The 19047-nt window shown below is 42.7% G+C and overlaps 1 protein-coding gene across 5 annotated transcripts in view; it reads left to right on the top strand.

Moving 5' to 3' along the window:
• LOC132882168 (NACHT, LRR and PYD domains-containing protein 12-like) overlaps nucleotides 1–19047 on the top strand; it is a 547173-nt gene that overhangs the window by 45575 nt on the left and 482551 nt on the right. For 4 of the 5 annotated variants that reach the window (XM_060915441.1, XM_060915440.1, XM_060915439.1 and 1 more), the window contains exon 9: nucleotides 11392–11565. The exons of the other annotated variant lie outside the window; for it this stretch is intronic. In XM_060915441.1, coding sequence (XP_060771424.1) covers nucleotides 11392–11565 — 174 coding nt within the window. The remainder of the gene's footprint in view (nucleotides 1–11391; nucleotides 11566–19047) is intronic. 5 annotated transcript variants of the gene reach the window in all.

The raw sequence follows: 19047 nt of genomic DNA, 5'->3' as shown, positions 1-19047 counted from the left end.
TTCCCATTTAATGCAAACGGACACAATCAGTAGCACTGCAGTAATTTTTTTGGATTGTAGTTGGCATACTGTAAGCTACCTTGACCTCCACTTTGCAGAGCATACTCTGGGAGATGTACTCCACCATCACTGTCACCATCTGAATTGGCAAGTCGATCATCCGTGGGTAAAGACAGAAAAGTTAAAGCTGTCAGCGTGTCGGATTTAAGGTTAAAACTGTCAGCATGCCGGATTTTAAGTTGCTGAACTTTTTTCCCTCCACTGATTTGGCTTTCAAAAGAACATTCCACATTGGCTGTTGAAGGCAGAATCCTATAGAGGGACTGAACCGAAATACATAAGGCAGGTGGTGCGCTGTACCTCAGGTCCAGTTCCTGTAAGTTCACTTCCATGAAGAGCAACTGGTGAGCACTCTCCTTCACTGTCTGACTCTGTCTCATCATGGTCATCCTGCATCTCCCTCTCAAACCACTTTCCCTCCTCTCAGTACTGGGCTTACTACACTGACTGACCAAGTAGGAAGTAGTTTTTCTCTTCATTTTGACTGACAATATAAACATGATTCATACTTATTCAAACTCAATATTTTCTTTTAAATGACACGGACATGGTGAAAGTGTTTCTAGCTTGTGACTTGCATGCTGGTAAATTAACAGCCTAAGTTAACTTGGCAAATTTTACTAGATAGTATCCGGTTCCATAACACATAACTTGCATAGATTAGCACAAGAAACATTTCAAATATAGTGAATAAACTTCATTCTGTTTGTTATAAACTTACCTGCGACGATTATGTTAACTTCGCTGTCGTCAGCTGGTGGCAGACTTGTTGTTCTGTAATTGTGTGAGGAGTGGTTGATATTCAAGTTGAGTATTTTACTGCCACCTTCTGTTTGGATGGAGAACTACTGGTTTGAGAGCACACTGTTGAATTGCATCCATATGGGAACAACTGCATACAGACCACGGGCGATTGCTCTAAGACAACGAGGGAGGCTCAGCCTCCTCTAAAAATGATGAACATCGTGTAGGATGAATTGCGCTAGGCTTATGTTATAGCCGACCTTATAACATTGCTATTTCAGATCCAGAATCATAGAAATATATGTGCTCAACCCACTACAGTGCGAAATCATTCCCTTATAACTTTAATGTGTGCGTGAGTTTTTCCCCCTCATGACAGCGTGATGCAGCGCAGCCTCAGTGGACTTCAATGGCATTTGGGAGCTCTGCGCTTTTCAATCTCAAAATGCAAGATGATTATTGGACAAATACTGCGAAAATGCCCGCCCACGGAGTCCCATGGACTCCCAGCCTCACATGGGAGGGACATGGCAGTTTCCGCGAGGAGACTGGTGATTGGTGAAAGCGGCCGGATATTTTCTTTGATTGACAGCTTGTTTCAACTATAGACAGGCAGCGGTGAATTTCAGTTCAGTCCCATGCGGATTCGCAAGTGCTGTGGTGTATTGTAAGAGATCAGCTTACATTTCGATTTCATTCATTACATACGGTTTCTACCAGCTTTTTTAGTTTGTATATATTTTCATTGTAAATAAAGTGTAAATATAGTGTTGTCAAGTTTGCTATCTTAGTTCCAGAAATTTCGTTTATTTGAGTGACTGAACTTGAAGTTGAGGGGGCTAGTCAGCTAGCAAGAAAGCTGCGCACGGATGCCAAGCATTGCTGATTTAATTTTGGCGAAGCCATTTGCCAGTCTTCCTTTCGAAGAAAAAATTAAAATTAAAGAGCAGGGTAGACCAACGCCTCAAATTGACTTGGTGAAAAAGGTAGGGAATAATACTCGTTCCTTTCAGCTCTCCTGGTACGAGAAAGTGAATTGGCTAACAGCAAGTGACCCACATCAACAACAGTAAATAGGCTACTTTAGTAATATGTCATGGATGGACCAAAAATATAGAATCTATTTAAAATGTTTATGCTGAGTATATTATATTGGAATATATATTTTTCTGGATATGAATTAAACACAGCTACAATTTGGAAAACATTTTTAAACAAAAACACAGCCGAGAACATTTCACACTACAGACCTGGATTAAAAGTGAAGGGTTAGCAAAATTGTCAATAAAACATTTCTCAGTCAAAATAAGTAAAATATAGGGAAAGTGTCATTGAATGAAATGTATGGCACCCAGCTCTACTGCTGAGGTTCCTGACAAAGAGCTGCTTTCAGTAATGATCAATTTTTAAACAACATGCCTCAATTTTAAAATATAAAATGTTAAAATATACCCCCCCCCCCAACACCACCATCATGTATATTGGACAGTAGGCTAATGGGCCAAAAGAACCTGTTATTTCACAGTTTGTGATGCCAACAATCAGCCAGATCAGAGGCAAGAGTATGGGCAAAATTGATGTTTTTTCTTTTAAAATCTGGAAATATCATAACCAACCAGCCTCCCCTGTTTGAAAGACTACCAGCCGCCACTGATACAGACATTGTTCTGCAAAAAAGTTGCTGACAAAGCGGTGTTGGGGTGGCTGAAGGGGTGTCCAGAGATTAATTTAGGATGGCCTTGGCCACCACCGGCCACCCCGTGGCTCCACCCCCGCCACTCGTATCTGTATTGCAGCATGCCTCGCCAGACAGCAGTTGGTGCCATTGTAATGATGGTCTTTGGTATAACTCGATCGCGAGTGCAGCTCACAATCTCCCAGTCGAGAGGCAGACACGCTAACCACTAGGCCAACTCGCGGTGTTCATTAGAATAAACAGGTGATATTAAATCCTCATGACGTTCTGAATAATAAAGTTAATTTTCCACACTCATTGTAGGAGCCAAACTTTAAATTAAACTTGCTTTGGTTCAGAGATTCATATTTTTTGCTTTCAATTTACTTAGGTCACCTGTTCAGGTAGAAGATGGTGTCTTCCGTGTGTTCTGCCGAGTCTCAGTTAGACAATGGAAGATCCTGGAGACCAATAGTTGTGGGGTATTATTTATTTATTTATTTATTTAAACTGCTTCAAAGCTATGCTTGAACACCTGAAGTCATTTTTAAACTTGCTTTACTTCTTAATTAACGTGATATTCAATTACATTTTCGGTTTTAGTAACCTGATATCATGACTCGTATTGGCAACTAATTGCAATTAAATATTATACTTATCGGCCTATTCGGTTTTTAGCCATGTTGAATTTAGTTCGTTTGGTCCACGGCAGGCGTCACTTGTCCATGCGGTCTTCACGAGACTTGTGCAAGACTTCGAAACGTGAAGTGTCAGCCAGGTGTCAGTGCCGCCATTTTGAAAACTGTTTTCCAAATGAAATATTGCACAAAAGAGTTTAAATGATGATTACTGCCTACTTTTTTTTAAACTTTCCTGATTTGCTATCAAAACAAACAAAACTTCCAGCTCGATTACATGAGCATTCGAAAGAGGGCGCGCACATCTTTTGACAACCCCTGTGTCCGAAATCGCTCCCTACTCACTATATAGGGCACTATATAGTAAGGAAGCCATTTTGTAGTGCTGTCTGAAACCTTGGTGAGGATTATTTACACCCTATATAGTGCACTCAAAGTATCCCACAATGCACCACGAAAAGTAGTTGTATCGAGACTCTGGTGTGGGTGGAGCACAGAAGCACGGCAGGCGGTTGTTTGCGATTTTGATTCTTTCCTTTATTGCTGCTTTACAGCACACAACTTAGACTCTCTCACAGACAGGCGCACACACAGGCTAGTAGCAAGCGCTCGGCGCCGTCCTCCCCTTCTCACTCTCCTTTTATCGGGCGCAATCACTGAACGAGACACACAAACACACGTTAATTGATAACAGGTGTAGTGACATGACCACTCACCTTCCCTGACACTGCCCTCCATTCACAGACTGAAGCTCGGCCACGCCCCCGCTGCCACAGTAGTGTACAACGATGGTCACTGACCAAAGCAATATATCCCATCATGTATTGCAGTCGCGCTGAAAGAAATCAAATTAAAAGTCTCAAATTTGATTTCATTAAAGTCAATGGCAAAGAAGAAAGTATTCAGCCTTGATTTAAAAAAACTGAAAGATGCAGGTACTTTGTATTGATTGTGTGAAATACGCTCAATATAATATGGATTTATCACAAAAACACATGCGTGTATTTATTATTTTGAAAACCCACCAGCCGACTGATCTGGCACGTTTTAATTGTGCGACAGTAATGACGTAAATACCAATGCAATGAACTAGTGTACGAAAGCGTTTTTTCATTTTACCAATGAGCTTACTATATAGTAATTCCCTATATAGGGAGTAGGGAACGAGTGAGCGATTTTGGACACAGGGAACGTTGGCAGATGTTGGTTGCTTTGAGTTCCGCAGTAAGTTTTACTTCCATCCTACGATGTCTCGCACAGGTCTCAACGAATCTCGATTACGGCCACTGCTTTGACGTATGGACTGATACATGGAGTGCTGTGTGAGACGGCTGCCTCTCCAGTAGCTCTGTAGTTTTTAGCTCTTTAAACCTCCTTTTTTCCCACCTTTTTACTTTTCTGCTCTTCTTATGAAGACATAGTGTGTTTTACTTATCACATGGATATTTTTAACTTTAACACGCAACCAGGAGCCAGTTTTCTCGCTTATTCGAGGGAGGAGCTGCTGGCCCTGAAAACAATGGGACAAGCCGGAATACGACACCCCATCCCGGCTGAGTTGAAGACGAAACCCAGGGGCTGCAAAGCCGGAGCTAAGCTAAAGGCTAGGCTAGCAGACAACCGGCGGCACTACAAACCATCCATTCCCTCCATTATCATGGGGAATCAAATCAAATCAAATCAAGTTTATTTGTACAGCGCTTTTAACAATAAACATTGTCGCAAAGCAGCTTTACAGAATTTGAACGACTTAAAACATGAGCTAATTTTATCCCTAATCTATCCCCAATGAGCAAGCCTGTGGCGACGGTGGCAAGGAAAAACTCCCTCAGACGACATGAGGAAGAAACCTCGAGAGGAACCAGACTCAAAAGGGAACCCATCCTCATTTGGGCAACAACAGACAGCCTGACTATAATATTAACAGTTTTAACAGATATAACCCTCAACTGTCCTCATGGGGCCGTCCTTCACAGGAGTGGGGCGATAAAACTCCGACCAGACACAGGGCACCAGGATGGATCAAGCAGGTCCGAGGGGCAGAAGAGGCCAGCATCTCAATCCCAGGATCAACATGTAACTCAGAGGGACAGATGGGGGGGGGGGGGGGGGGGGGGAAGAGAGAGAGAGAGAGAAAGAAAGAAAACACGTTGTTAGGTATGCCCTAAAAATGACAAGTATTAAATCTGTGTGGTAGGCTATGTGGTAGGGGAATGTGGTAGGGGAATGTGAACTCACTGCCGAATAAGGTTGACGAGCTATCCACACTGAACAATCAGTGGATTTATCAGGAGAGCAGCTTGTTTATCTTTACAGAGACATGGCTAACACACCTTGTACTGGATGCTAACGTGGACCTGCGGGGATTCACTGCTGTGAGAGCCGACAGAGACACTAAAGCATGCGGGACAGCCAAAGGTAGGGGACTCATTTACATGAACAACCACTGGTGTAACCCGGGACATATCTCCGTAAAGACAGTTTTATGTTGCCCGGACTTGGAGCTGCTAGCCATTAGCCTGCGGCCATATTATCTGCCGAGGGAGTTCGGTCACGTGATCATCTGTGTTTCCATCCCTCCGAGGGCAGACACAGACGCTGCATGTGAGAGGATTCACTCTGTTACAGCAAGGCTGCAGACACAGCACCCTGAGGCATTTATGATCATTTCTGGGGACTTTAATCACCCTACTTTGGACTCTACTTTGGCTGCTTTTTACCAGGTTGTGGACTGTCCAACAAGGAACAACGGGACAATTGACTTGCTGTATGCTAATGTGAGGGATGCATGCAGAGTCACACCCCTCCCCCCACTAGGGAAGTCTGACCATAACTTGGTTCTGGGTCATTCCATGCCAAATCAACAAATATCTGACAAATTTATGCTCGACCATCTCAGATTTCAATGAAATTTGGAGGGCTCAGAGATACTATTAAAAGAAGTTAATCCCCAAAATTTGAGCTTCCTATGTCCAACGGTTTCAGAGATACAGGCATTTGAATTTTTCGATTTTTTTTTTGCATTTTGCTCAAAACATACATATTTCAAAGTGTAATATAATCTTTATTATGCAAGATAGAAACCTAAAATTTTGCACAGAGAGACTCAATGTCTTGTACTACAAGCTTCAACTTAGAATTTCAATGGTCATTGTATATTAGATGGTGATTTTAACAAGGAAATTAAAAAGACAAATTTGCATTTTTTGCATTTTTAACTCATTCTGGAAGCTTGCCTGTGGCAGTAATGCTTAAACTAAGAATGTTATTCAAATCTACACAGAAATATCTACCAATTTCAGTTTTACCAAGTCTCCACTATTCCTAGTTTGTCTGTAATAGGGTTTTGAAATTCGCCAATTTCTAAAACATGCCATTTTCAGTAGCAAGAAATCCAATGTGGGATAGCAGTTAGGAACTTGTAAATTTTTTTCAGTAATCCCCAAGACCCATATTTTATATTTCCAAATTTTTGTTCTGTGTCTCTCAAGTATTTTTAAACTACAGGGGTTTAAAAAAAATCCGTTTTCACCAAATTCAAATTTTTGATATATTTTCATATAACTGATATTTGAGGGTTAATAAATGCTTCAATAAGGCTCAAGTAGGTTAGGAGACATGTTTCTTCCTCAATTTTAAATAAAATTTCAATTAATGCTCAGTATTATTTGTAAATTGATTTTAATCTAAGACTGTGTAACATTAGCAATCAATGACCAGCTATTGTGTACCAGTCAACAGCCAGCCTTATCAATATCAACACAGCACAATAGGTGACCTTTGATACCAGAACAGGTGGCTTATATCTTATAGTTTTAGAGTCTGTAAACTGCATACTTGTTCAGATAACATTATATTGCTTGGATTATATTAAATACATTGTAATACAGAGCACTGAGAAAATTTACCAATGTTATTAACTGAATGTGTTTCTTTGCAAGGATTGGATATTTTGAATAGTTGACTAGGGAATTTAATTGTAGTTGCTTTCAATTTGAGATCAGTATAAATGAGTTTGTTCTTAGACATCTGGAAATGGCTGAACTTCCTCCCTGTTCTATAGGAATTGGACTAAAGAAAGATTCTGACTGCCATAAACTAACATACAACAGAAATTGTAAGTTAAATACACTCTCTCAGTATAGTTTGGAGCAAATTTCATTAATTAATAAAATTTCATTTTAGAACGTAAAGTTTCTTCTACTTGTTGCAGCTTTGCTTTGCCATATGCAGCTTTCTGTTTGTGGCTATACTTGGCAATTTTCAGTGGAGAGCAACCAATTGACAGAAGGCTTTTGTCAAGTGATTCAGCTACCTCACCAGTGTATGTTGGATCCACATCTACACACATGCTCTCTTGTTCTGATTCTGTAGAACCTGCTGAATCTGCTTGGATTAAATGTTCTTTCACTCTCTGAACATTTAGAACACAATTTTTGTCCAGGTTTAATATTTTTATTTATCAGTTTTGAAAGTGAATCTGCTGTTTCAGGAAGAATTGAACGTAATTCTGTTAACTTTTTTCTTGTGCCTTTCATTTGGATCCCAACAACTTTTGTGTAGCTCTTCATATTTCATCAGAAACAGTTTCTCATGATGCAGACATACTATGTCTGTGCTTGAAATGTTCTCAAGTTCAGTTCTCTGTTTAATTAATAAAATTTGCTCCAAACTATACTGAGAGAGTGTATTTAACTTACAATTTCTGTTGTGTTAGTTTATGGCAGTCAGAATCTTTCTTTAGTCCAATTCCTATAGAACAGGGAGGAAGTTCAGCCATTTCTAGATGTCTAAGAAGAAACTCATTTATACTGATCTCAAATTGAAAGCAACTACAATTAAATTCCCTAGTCAACTATTCAAAATATCCAATCCTTGCAAAGAAACACATTCAGTTAATAACATTGGTAAATTTTCTCAGTGCTCTGTATTACAATGTATTTAATATAATCCAAGCAATATAATGTTATCTGAACAAGTATGCAGTTTACAGACTCTAAAACTATGAGATATGAGCCACCTGTTCTGGTATCAAAGGTCACCTATTGTGCTGTGTTGATATTGATAAGGCTGGCTGTTGACTGGTACACAATAGCTGGTCATTGATTGCTAATGTTACACAGTCTTAGATTAAAATCAATTTACAAATAATACTGAGTATTAATTGAAATTTTATTTAAAATTGAGGAAGAAACATGTCTCCTAACCTACTTGAGCCTTATGGAAGCATTTATTAACCCTCAAATATCAGTTATATGAAAATATATCAAAAATTTGAATTTGGTGAAAACGGATTTTTTTTAAACCCCTGTAGTTTAAAAATACTTGAGAGACAGAACAAAATTTGGAAATATAAAATATGGGTCTTGGGGATTACTGAAAAAAATTTACAAGTTCCTAACTGCTATCCCACATTGGATTTCTTGCTACTGAAAATGGCATGTTTTAGAAATTGGCGAATTTCAAAACCCTATTACAGACAAACTAGGAATAGTGGAGACTTGGTAAAACTGAAATTGGTAGATATTTCTGTGTAGATTTGAATAACATTCTTAGTTTAAGCATTACTGCCACAGGCAAGCTTCCAGAATGAGTTAAAAATGCAAATTTGTCTTTTTAATTTCCTTGTTAAAATCACCATCTAATATACAATGACCATTGAAATTCTAAGTTGAAGCATGTAGTACAAGACATTGAGTCTCTCTGTGCAAAATTTTAGGTTTCTATCTTGCATAATAAAGATTATATTGCACTTTGAAATATGTATGTTTTGAGCAAAAAACAAAAAAAATGAAAAATTCAAATGCCTGTATCTCTGAAACTATTGGTGATAGGAAGCTCAAGTTTTGGTGATTAACTTCTTTTAATAGTATCTCTGAGCCCTCCAAATTTCATTGAAATCTGAGATGGTCGAGCATAACCTCTTGTTGATTTGGCATGGAATGACCCACCTATCATGTGGGCTGTCAGTCCCTATAGTTGCATTGAAGTCTCCACACAAAACAATCTTATAAGAATAATGAGACTTTTTGTTGTCTGCCAGCAATCTAGAAAGGTTATTATAAAAGGCTTCTTTGGTCGAGCTTGCATATTCCTCAGTTGGTGAGTAACAGGAAAAAAGGAATATTTTTGTCCTGTGGACCACAACTCTTGCAATAGATATTCTTGCCTCCATTGAGTGTTCCACATCAACCAGTTTCACATGCGGGGCTAGTACAATAGCAACACCAGCCAGCCCCCTCCCTTTCGTTCCATTGTAGAGAACCTTCCAGCCACTGAGGATGGGATCGTCGAACTCAGTTTCTCCTTGGCCAGTGATGCGGGTCTCCTGCATGCAGCAGATGTCTTGTTTAAGCATCCTCACTTGCATCACACATTCTGCCAGTTTGCTTTTGCACTTTGCGGTACGAAGATTGATTGTGCCAGTACGTACATGGTAATAAGGTGGGGGTTTGTCTTTGTCATAGCTGCCATAGCTTCCATGCCATAGCTGCCATGGAACTGGGAGAGTGACCTCTGGGAAGGTCGCACACAAAGGAGTAGTAATAATAATACGACTAATACTTAGTTATTCAACTAAATAATAAATAGCAATAATGACAATTATAATTTGAGAAATGGACACAAAATTATGAGTTGGATATTTCCGAGTAATTATCTACATTTGGTGATCTTAGTTAACTAGAGTGAAAGAGGCTACTTTACAACCTAGTCGCCAGTGACTCCGTTGGCTCACTCGACCACAAGGCCAAGATCCCCAGGGTGCACCTGTCCTATTGATGGAGGTGGAGTCTGGCTAGGGTGTGATAGGCATTTAGGCTTGTCTGGACTTACTTCACTGCCTTCCAAGACTAGCGGATACACATTTGAGAGTTGTGCTTCAACACCCTATGCACTCCAAGGAGCTGGTCATTGACTTTTTGGGAGGTCCAGACCAAGGTCATGACCAGTTCTGATTGAGGGAGTCAAGGTGGAGGCTGTGGATTCCTACAAGTACCTCGGGCTGTGGCTGGACAGCAAGCCAGACTGGACTTGCAACACCAATCACTTATACAGGAAGGGACAGAGTAGGCTATACTTCCTTAGGAGGCTGCAGTCCTTTAACATCTACAGGAAACTCCTGTGGATGTTCTATCAGTCTGTGGTCGCCAGTGTCCTGTTTTACACCGTGGTGTGCTGGGGGGGCAGCACATCCAAGAAGGACACATCCAAGCTGGACAAACTGATCAGGCGGGCTGGCTCTGTGGTCAGCATGAAGCTGGACTCTCTGGTGACTGTGGCAGAGAAGAGGACTATGGACAAACTATTGAGCATCATGGACGATACCAGTCACCCTCTGCACACCGTCATCAGCAATGAGAGGAGCCTGTTCAGTGACAGAATGCTCCTTCCCAAGTGCAGGACGAACAGACTTAAAAACTCCTTTGTCCCTCACGCCATCAGACTGTACAACTCCTCTCTGGGGGGGAGGAGGGGTAACAGGAGGACAGAGGATGGGAAGGAGCAGTAGCCTAGCCTAACAATAAGCAATACTGGACAATGTGCAATATCTCTCCTGCTGGCCCCTCCCCCCCTTCCCCATATCTTATTATTTTTATATTTGTATGTGTAGTTACCTAATTAAATTTATCTAGAAGTTTTTTTTCTCTATTTTCTAGTCTCTGTTTATCCTGTAATGATGCTGCTGGAATCTTAATTTCCCTGAGGGAACCCACCCAAAGGGATCAATAAAGTTCTATCTAATCTAATCTAATCTAATCTGAGATATTACATAGCATATTTCAAACACTTATAACTTGCTATAGCAGTGACAAAATAGTGATCAAAAATGCATTCCTATATTTAATAAAATGAGGAATAGTATTTTGATGATGATAAAATTTGCCTTCAGTTCTCCTTTAACTCTGAGATGACTTTGATTTTACCCTTTGGAAGTTCCATCTTTGGAATAACCCTTCTGTGGATCTCTGCAAACTATTGGATTTTACACCACTGTGTGCCATCTGCTTGCCTGCCTGCTACCTACCTCTTTCTATCCTGGCCTTGCCTGCCTACTTGTCTGCTTGCCTGCCTGACCACCTGCTCTCTTCCTGCCTGCCTGCCCTCTTCCTGCCATCACTGAACATGGGGATGAGTAACAGCTGGACACAGTGTTTGAGAAGCGCATAACAACTAAACAGCATCCAAAGTGTTTTGACTTTGTTAGACCACTACACTCATCATCTTTAAAGTCAGTATTAAATCTGTTGATGAAGTGTCATTGTGTCTCTGCAGGTTGCGGCGGTGTGGTGTCTCAGATGAAGGCTGTGCTGCTCTGAGTTCAGCTCTGAGATCAAACCCCTCACACCTGAGACACCTGGATCTGTCCTGTAATAATCTGGGAGACTCAGGAGTGAAGCGTCTCTCTGCTGTACTGGAGAATCCTCACTGTAAACTGGAGACACTGAGGTAAGATCATCTCTCTGAGAGTCCCATGACCTGCTCCTCAGTAAGACACATTCTCTAATAGTGAGACTGAAGCAGAGGTTTTAGCTTCATCATCAGTGTCCTGAGGAGGAAGATTGTTTCTGTTCACTGCACACTGATCATGATTTGTCACAGAGTCTTTGGGTCAGATGGACGTATGTGAGAAACTGCAGCACAAAACAGGACTTGATCCGACTGCAATGTGTCTGAACTCACTGTGAAATTTACGACAACACTGTAACTAATCCCACAAACTGCACCTGAGGGTTCCAGTTTTGCCATAGAGAAGATGGCAGCGTAGTTTACGAGCTCCCCGACGGTTTTTGAAATAACCCCCAAAACTGTACTTTATCAACTCAAGTGCATGTTTTGCTTCACGATGGAGACAGGGGTTACAACTAGAAGTAGAACTCGGCTGTACCAGGATCTGTTGATCTCCCAGAGTTATCAACTTTGATAAGGTCACTGTCAGCCCCTGCAGAACTTGATCAGGCAACTGAATGCTTAGAGCAGGGGTGGGCAATTATTTTTTTCCATGGGGCCACATGAGAAACAGAATTTTGTGGAGGGCCGGACCAAAAGGCTGAACTAAATTCTGCATAATATTAATTGTATTTCTTTATATAAAGCAGTAAATAACATTGTTTTTACAAGCTGCTAAGACTGGTAAGAGTATGGAAAAAACGAGGTTGCCTGACAAAAAATTTAATTTATTCAATCAAATTTCCCAAAACAATGGTTAACAAAGTGAATGTTTGTACCTTTTTTCAGTCACATTTACCCCCAAAACACAATCACAATATTGTCTTTCTACTCCAAATATCAAGCAAGATACATCATATTATAATAATGATGTCCACATTTGTAGTCTAATCACCTCATTTGGTGTTTTTCAGTTTATTTGTTCAGTGAGAGAAATCTAGTCTCTGTTGGTCTTTAACGAGTGCATCAAAATCAGGTTGAATGTCTGAGGTGGAGATGCGAAGCACAGCTGACAGATGATCATCAGTGAGAGAGGATCTATACCTGGATTTGTTAAACTTCATCACTGAAAATGTTTGTTCACATAAACATACTTAGCAGTCCATGTCTTGTTAAATGCCCTGCATTCGGCATCTACCTTTCTTCTTTTTGCGGACATTTTGGGGGCTAAAGTCTTCTTGTGACCTGCTCGCAACAACGTCGATTCGGTGTAGGTATCAGATCTACAGATCGGCTCAGGCTCCGGCGCCTGCTGGTGACGTCACACTATGTGATTGGCTGGACTGTTTGAAGGATGACGTACAAGTTTGTGGTTGGTCTGGACAAATTACGGAAGTAGTTATCGTGGGATTAGGTTTCGGGGGATTTCGTGTCATGTTCATGTCGCGCGCATTGTGTTTTTGTTGAACACAACTTCAAAATAAAAGCAATGCACATTCAGTTCATGCATGGGGTAAAATTAGAAAATACGTTTATCTTGTAATTTCTAATTAACCTTACGCGGACTGGTCAGAATGAACCAAAGGGCCGGATGCGGCCCGCAGGCCGTAAAATGCCCAGGTCTGGCTTAGAGCCAACGTTCCGCCATACTTGAGATAATGTAGCTCCTCTTAAATGGGAAATGGTCAGAGACAAAAAATTAACACCCTGATATAATGACACTCACACTTTTAAACAGACCACTCAAAAATTGGAACGTAAATGGTGTCAAACAAAATTGGTAGTGTTCAAATTAGCATGGAAGGAGAGCTTCCTGAAGTAGAGAAAAGCTCTTAGTGCTGCTAGATCAACATATCTCTCCTCCCTAAGAGAAGATAACAAAAATAATCCTAGATTCCTATTTAATACTGGAGCAAAATTAACCAGGAATAAGTCCACTATAGACATATGCACACCTGTAGTATGTAGCAATGACTTCATGAAGTTTTTTTTTTTTTTTTTTATGGCAAAATTGAGAATATCTGACAAATTCAAACTACTAATTTAAGGTCAGACAATGTAAGTGACCCTGTAGTTAACAATATAACTGTATCAGATCAGCAATTAGAATGTTTTACTCCCCTTAGAGAAACTGAATTACTTTCATTAATCTCGGCATCAAAAGCCTCAACTTGTGCACTAGATCCCTTACCTACATGTCTATTCAAACAGATGGTACCTGAAGTAATTGAACCACTTCTAAAAATAATAAATTCTTCTCTTACGATTGGCTATGTACCCAAATCTTTTAAACTAGTAGTTATCAAACCCCTGATTAAAAAAACCTGACCTTGATCCCTGTCAGCTGTCCAATTATCGGCCAATATCAAATCTCCCCTTTATCTCCAAGATCCTTGAAAAAGCTGTGGCACAGCAGTTATGCTCATATTTACATAGGAATAACATCTATGAAATGTATCAGTCAGGATTTAGACCTCATCATAGCACAGAGACAGCTCTGGTTAAAGTAGTAAACAACCTACTGGGGCGGCACGGTGGTGTAGTGGTTAGCACTGTTGCCTCACAGCAAGAAGGTCTGGGTTCGAGCCCCGTGGCCGGCGAGGGCCTTTCTGTGTGGAGTTTGCATGTTGTCCACGTGGGTTTCCTCTGGGTGCTCCGGTTTCCCCCAGAGACATGCAGGTTAGGTTAACTGGTGACTCTAAATTGACCATAGGTGTGAATGGTTGTCTATGTGTCAGCCCTGTGATGACCTGGCGACTTATCCAGGGTGTACCTTGCCTTTCGCCCGTAGTCAGCTGGGATAGGCTCCAGCTTGCCTGCAACCCTGTAGAACAGGATAAAGTGGCTAGAGATAATGAGATGAGACAACCTACTGTTGGCATCTGATCAGGGCTGTGTCTCGCTACTTGTGTTACTTGATCTTAGTGCAGCATTTGACACCATTTGATTATTCCATTCTTCTGGATAGACTAGAAAATGTTGTGGGAGTTAAGGGAACGGCCCTCTCCTGGCTAAGGTCTTATTTAACTGATTGTAAATGGTGATTTTTCTAGACATACTGAGGTAAAGTTTGGTGTTCCACAAGGTTCTGTCTTGGGTCCACTGCTTTTTCTTTATATATGTTACCTCTGGGTGATATTATTCATAAACATATTCGTTTCCACTGTGGCGGCACGGTGGTGTAGTGGTTAGCGCTGTCGCCTCACAGCAAGAAGGTCCGGGTTTGAGCACCATGGCCGGCGAGGGCCTTTCTGTGCGGGGTTTGCATGTTCTCCCTGTGTCCACGTGGGTTTCCTCCAGGTGCTCCGGTTTCCCCCACAGTCCAAAGACATGCAGGTTAGGTTAACTGGTGACTCTAAATTGACCGTAGGTGTGAATGGTTGTCTGTGTCTATGTGTCAGCCCTGTGATGACCTGGAGGGTCCAGGGTGGACCCCGCCTTTCGCCCGTAGTCAGCTGGGATAGGCTCCAGCTTGCCTGCGACCCTGTAGAACAGGATAAAGCGGCTAGAGCTAATGAGATGAGTTTCCACTGTTATACTGATGACACACAGTTGTATGCTTCTGCAAAACCTGATGAGAGACACCAGTTTAATAGAACTGAGGAATGTGTAAAGGACATTAGACACTGGATGCTGATTAACTTCCTCCTGCTTAACTCTGACAAGACTGAAGTACTTGGACCACATGCAGCTCAAAGTAAGTTTTCTGATTACACAGTAACTCTGGATGGCCTTTCTGTTTCTTCACGTGCAGCAGTAAAAGACCTCAGAGTGATTATTGACCCCAGTCTTTCATTCGAAACTCACATTGATAACCTCACCTGGATAGCTTTCTTTCATCTCAGAAATATTGCTAAGATTAGAAATTTAATGTCACTGCATGACGCAGAAAAACCTAGTTCATGCTTTTGTTACCTCCAGGTTGGATTATTGTAATGCCTTATTGATTATAAAATACTACTATTGACCTTTAAAGCACTGAATGGTCTCGCACCACAGTACCTGAGTGAACTTCTGGTCCTTTACGACCCGCCACGCCTACTTGAATCAAAAGGTGCAGGCTATCTGCTGGTACCTCGTATAGTCAAGGCTACATCAGGGGGCGGAGTCTTTTCTTATAAAGCCCCACAGTTATGGAACAGCCTTCCAAGTAATGTTCGGGAATCAGACACAGTCTCAGCATTTAAGTCTAAGCTGAAAACATATCTGTTTAGGCAAGCCTTTTGCTAATGGTGTTTATGAGGTAAAGGTGTAGATCTGGAGGGTCCTCAGACAGAGTGTTTTGGTAAACTGGGATGTATGGATGCTGTCAGTCCCCCACTCGCTTGCTCACTCAAGTTTGTTGACGGTGTAGTGGTTGCTGCTTTATGTCCCGGGGCTCCTTCATGCCTGTGTTTCCTTCTGGCTCTCCCCTTTTAGTTATGCTGTCATAGTTAGTTGCCGGAGTCCCTGCTTGTACTCAGTGCAATATGTATACTGTTCCTACTTATTCAGGTGACATCGGGCATACCTAACAATCTGTGTTTTCTCCCCCCTCCCCCCCCCCCAAATCTGTCCTTCGGAGTTACATGTCGGTCCTGGGATCGAGATGCTGACCTCTTCTGCTCCTCGGACCTGCCTGATCCATCCTGGTGCCCTGTGTCTGGTTGGAATCTCATTGCATTGCTCCTGTGGAGGACGGCCCCATATGGACAGTTGAAAGTCACACTTGGAAGCCGCTCTGGACTCTTACAGTAATGCTTTTATGGCTGAGGACTACAGTTGACTTGCTAACTTTAGGACTGCAGTTGTCATGACCAGTTTTGCACTCAAGTTTCCATCAGTGAAGAGTTTATAACATCAACGAAACTGACTTCATGTTAAAACTGTTAATGTTATAGTCATGTTGTCTGTTGTTTGCCCAAATGAGGATGGGTTCCCTTTTGGGTCTGGTTCCTCTCGAGGTTTCTTCCTCATTTCATCTGAGGGAGTTTTTCCTTGCCACTGTCACCACAGGCTTCATCATTGGGGATAGATTAGGGATAAAATTAGCTCATGTTTTAAGTCGTTCAAATTCTGTAAAGCTGCTTTATGATGATGTTTATTGTTAAAAGCGCTATACAAATAAACTTGACTTGACTAGATGGAGTTATAATAACATTTAACAATGTTTATGTACCTCCTGGAAGTCATTTTGCTTCTTATAGAAAGATGTTTGACTTAATGATGCAGGCCGCAGGAATTGTTCTATGTGGTGGAGATTGGAATATCCGTCTTGACCCTACAATAGATGTAACGCAGCTGTAACAAACCAGACTCTCGCAGATTAAAAGGAAACTCAGTGCTTTAATGAACAGTGAGAGAAGACAATGTACAAAAGCCAGGCCAGGTCAATACCAAGAAATCTCACACAATAGTGGTGTTTTTCCACCACTGACTGGAACATGTTCAGACAGGCGGCCACCTACAATAACACCACAGATCTCCAGGAGTACATGGAGACCGTCACTGCTTACATGAGGAAGTGCATGGACGATGTTATGGTCACCAGAACCATCTCCATTTGGGCCAATCAGAAGCCATGGCTGACAGGGGAAGTCCATAGGCTCCTGTGGGCTTGGAACGCTGCCTTCAGAGCTGGGGATGAGGTGGGCCTGAGGACAGCTAGGGCCAATCTGTCACGAGGCATCAGGGTGGCCAAGAGCCAGTATTCCAGGCACATTGCTGACCATTTCAACGACAGCAGAGACACCAGGAACCTGTGGCGGGGGATTCAGACCATCACAGACTACAAGCCCTCACCACAGACCTGTGACAACTCCACGTCTCTGCTGAATCACTTGAACGACTTCTTCGCTCGCTTTGAGGCAGACAACAGCACCACAGCACAGAAGACCCCACCACCTCCTGGCAACCAGGTGTTGACACTGTCCCCAGAAAGCATGAGGAGAGCTCTCAGGACGACAAATGCACGAAAAGCCCCAGGTCCTGATAACATTCCTGGTCGTATCCTGAGAGACTGTGCCGAGGAGCTCACAGATGTCTTTACAGACATCTTCAACATCTCGTTGAGCCAGGCTGTTGTCCCCGCGTGCCTCAAAACCACCACCATCATCCCAGTCCCAAAGAAGCCGTCTCCCTCCTGCTTCAATGACTACCGCCCTGTCGCACTCACTCCCATCCTCATGAAGTGCTTCGAGCGGCTAGTCATGAGGCATATCAAGTCTGCCCTCCCCCCCACCCTGGACCCTTTCCAGTTTGCATATCAGTCCAACCGTTCGACCGATGACGCCATCTCCACTGCCCTCCACTCAGCCCTCACCCACCTGGAGACAAAAGACTCGTATGTCAGAATGCTGTTCATAGACTTTAGCTCAGCATTCAACACAATCATTCCTCAGCAGCTCATTCATAAACTGGACCAGCTGAGACTCAACACCTCCCTGTGCAACTGGCTGCTGGACTTCCTGAGGGGGAGACCACGGACTGTACGGGTCGTCAGCAACTCCTCCAGCACCATCACACTGAACATGGGGGGCCCCCCAAGGATGTGTGCTAAGCCCCCTCCGCTTCACTCTGCTGACCCATGACTGCACACCAACATCCAGCTCAAATCTCTTCATTAAGTTTGTGGATGACATGACTGTGGTGGGTCTCATCAACAATGGTGATGAGACAATCTACAGGAGTGAGGTGAGCCACTTGGCCATGTGGTGCAAAGACAACAATCTCCATCTGAATGTGGAGAAGACGAAGGAGATTGTTGTGGACTTCAGGAGAGAGCACACCCAGCATGCTCCACTATCTATTGACGGTGCTGCAGTGGAGAGGGTGAGCAGCACCAAGTTTCTGGGTGTGCACATCTCTGAAGACCTGTCCTGGAGCAACAACACCGCATCACTGGCCAAAAAAGCCCAACAGCGTCTGTACTTCCTCCGCAAACTGAGGAGAGCAAGAGCCCCGGCCCCCATCATGCACACTTTCTACAGAGGCACCATCGAACATTCTGACCAGCTGCATCACTGCGTAGTATGGCGCCTGCACCATGTCCTGCTGCAAGTCTCTGCAGCGCATCGTGAGAGCAGCTGAGAGGATCATTGGTGTCTCTCTCCCTTCTCTAATGGATATTTATAACTCCCGCCTCACCCGCAAAGCCATCAGGATTACAGGTGACCCCACCCACCCATCTCACAGCCTCTTCAGCCTGCTGCCATCGGGGAGGAGACTGCGGAGTCTCCGGGCCAAAACCAGCAGGCTCAAGAACAGTTTCTTTCACCAGGCAGTCAGGAGGCTCAACTCCCTCCCTGTTCTGCCTCTCCTCCCCCCTCTGCCCCCTGCCACAGATTCTGCTCGCACACCCCCCTGCCCCCCCTTCAGCATCTGACATGTCATACTCAGTTTCCCCCCCAACACACACACACACCTCATCGTTCATTAACACACTGAACTCAGGGACTGCACATCTCACTTTACCTTGCTCATTTGCACTATTCCGCACTACCTCATCTTAACAGCTGCTAGTTTGTTTATACTGCTTATTTCATGTTTACCTGCTATACCTCA

Source organism: Neoarius graeffei, chromosome 2 (genome assembly GCF_027579695.1).
Source record: "Neoarius graeffei isolate fNeoGra1 chromosome 2, fNeoGra1.pri, whole genome shotgun sequence".
Taxonomy (NCBI): Eukaryota; Metazoa; Chordata; class Actinopteri; order Siluriformes; family Ariidae; genus Neoarius; species Neoarius graeffei.
Note: the sequence above shows the minus strand (reverse complement) of the source record. Positions and strands in the feature narration are given on the sequence as shown.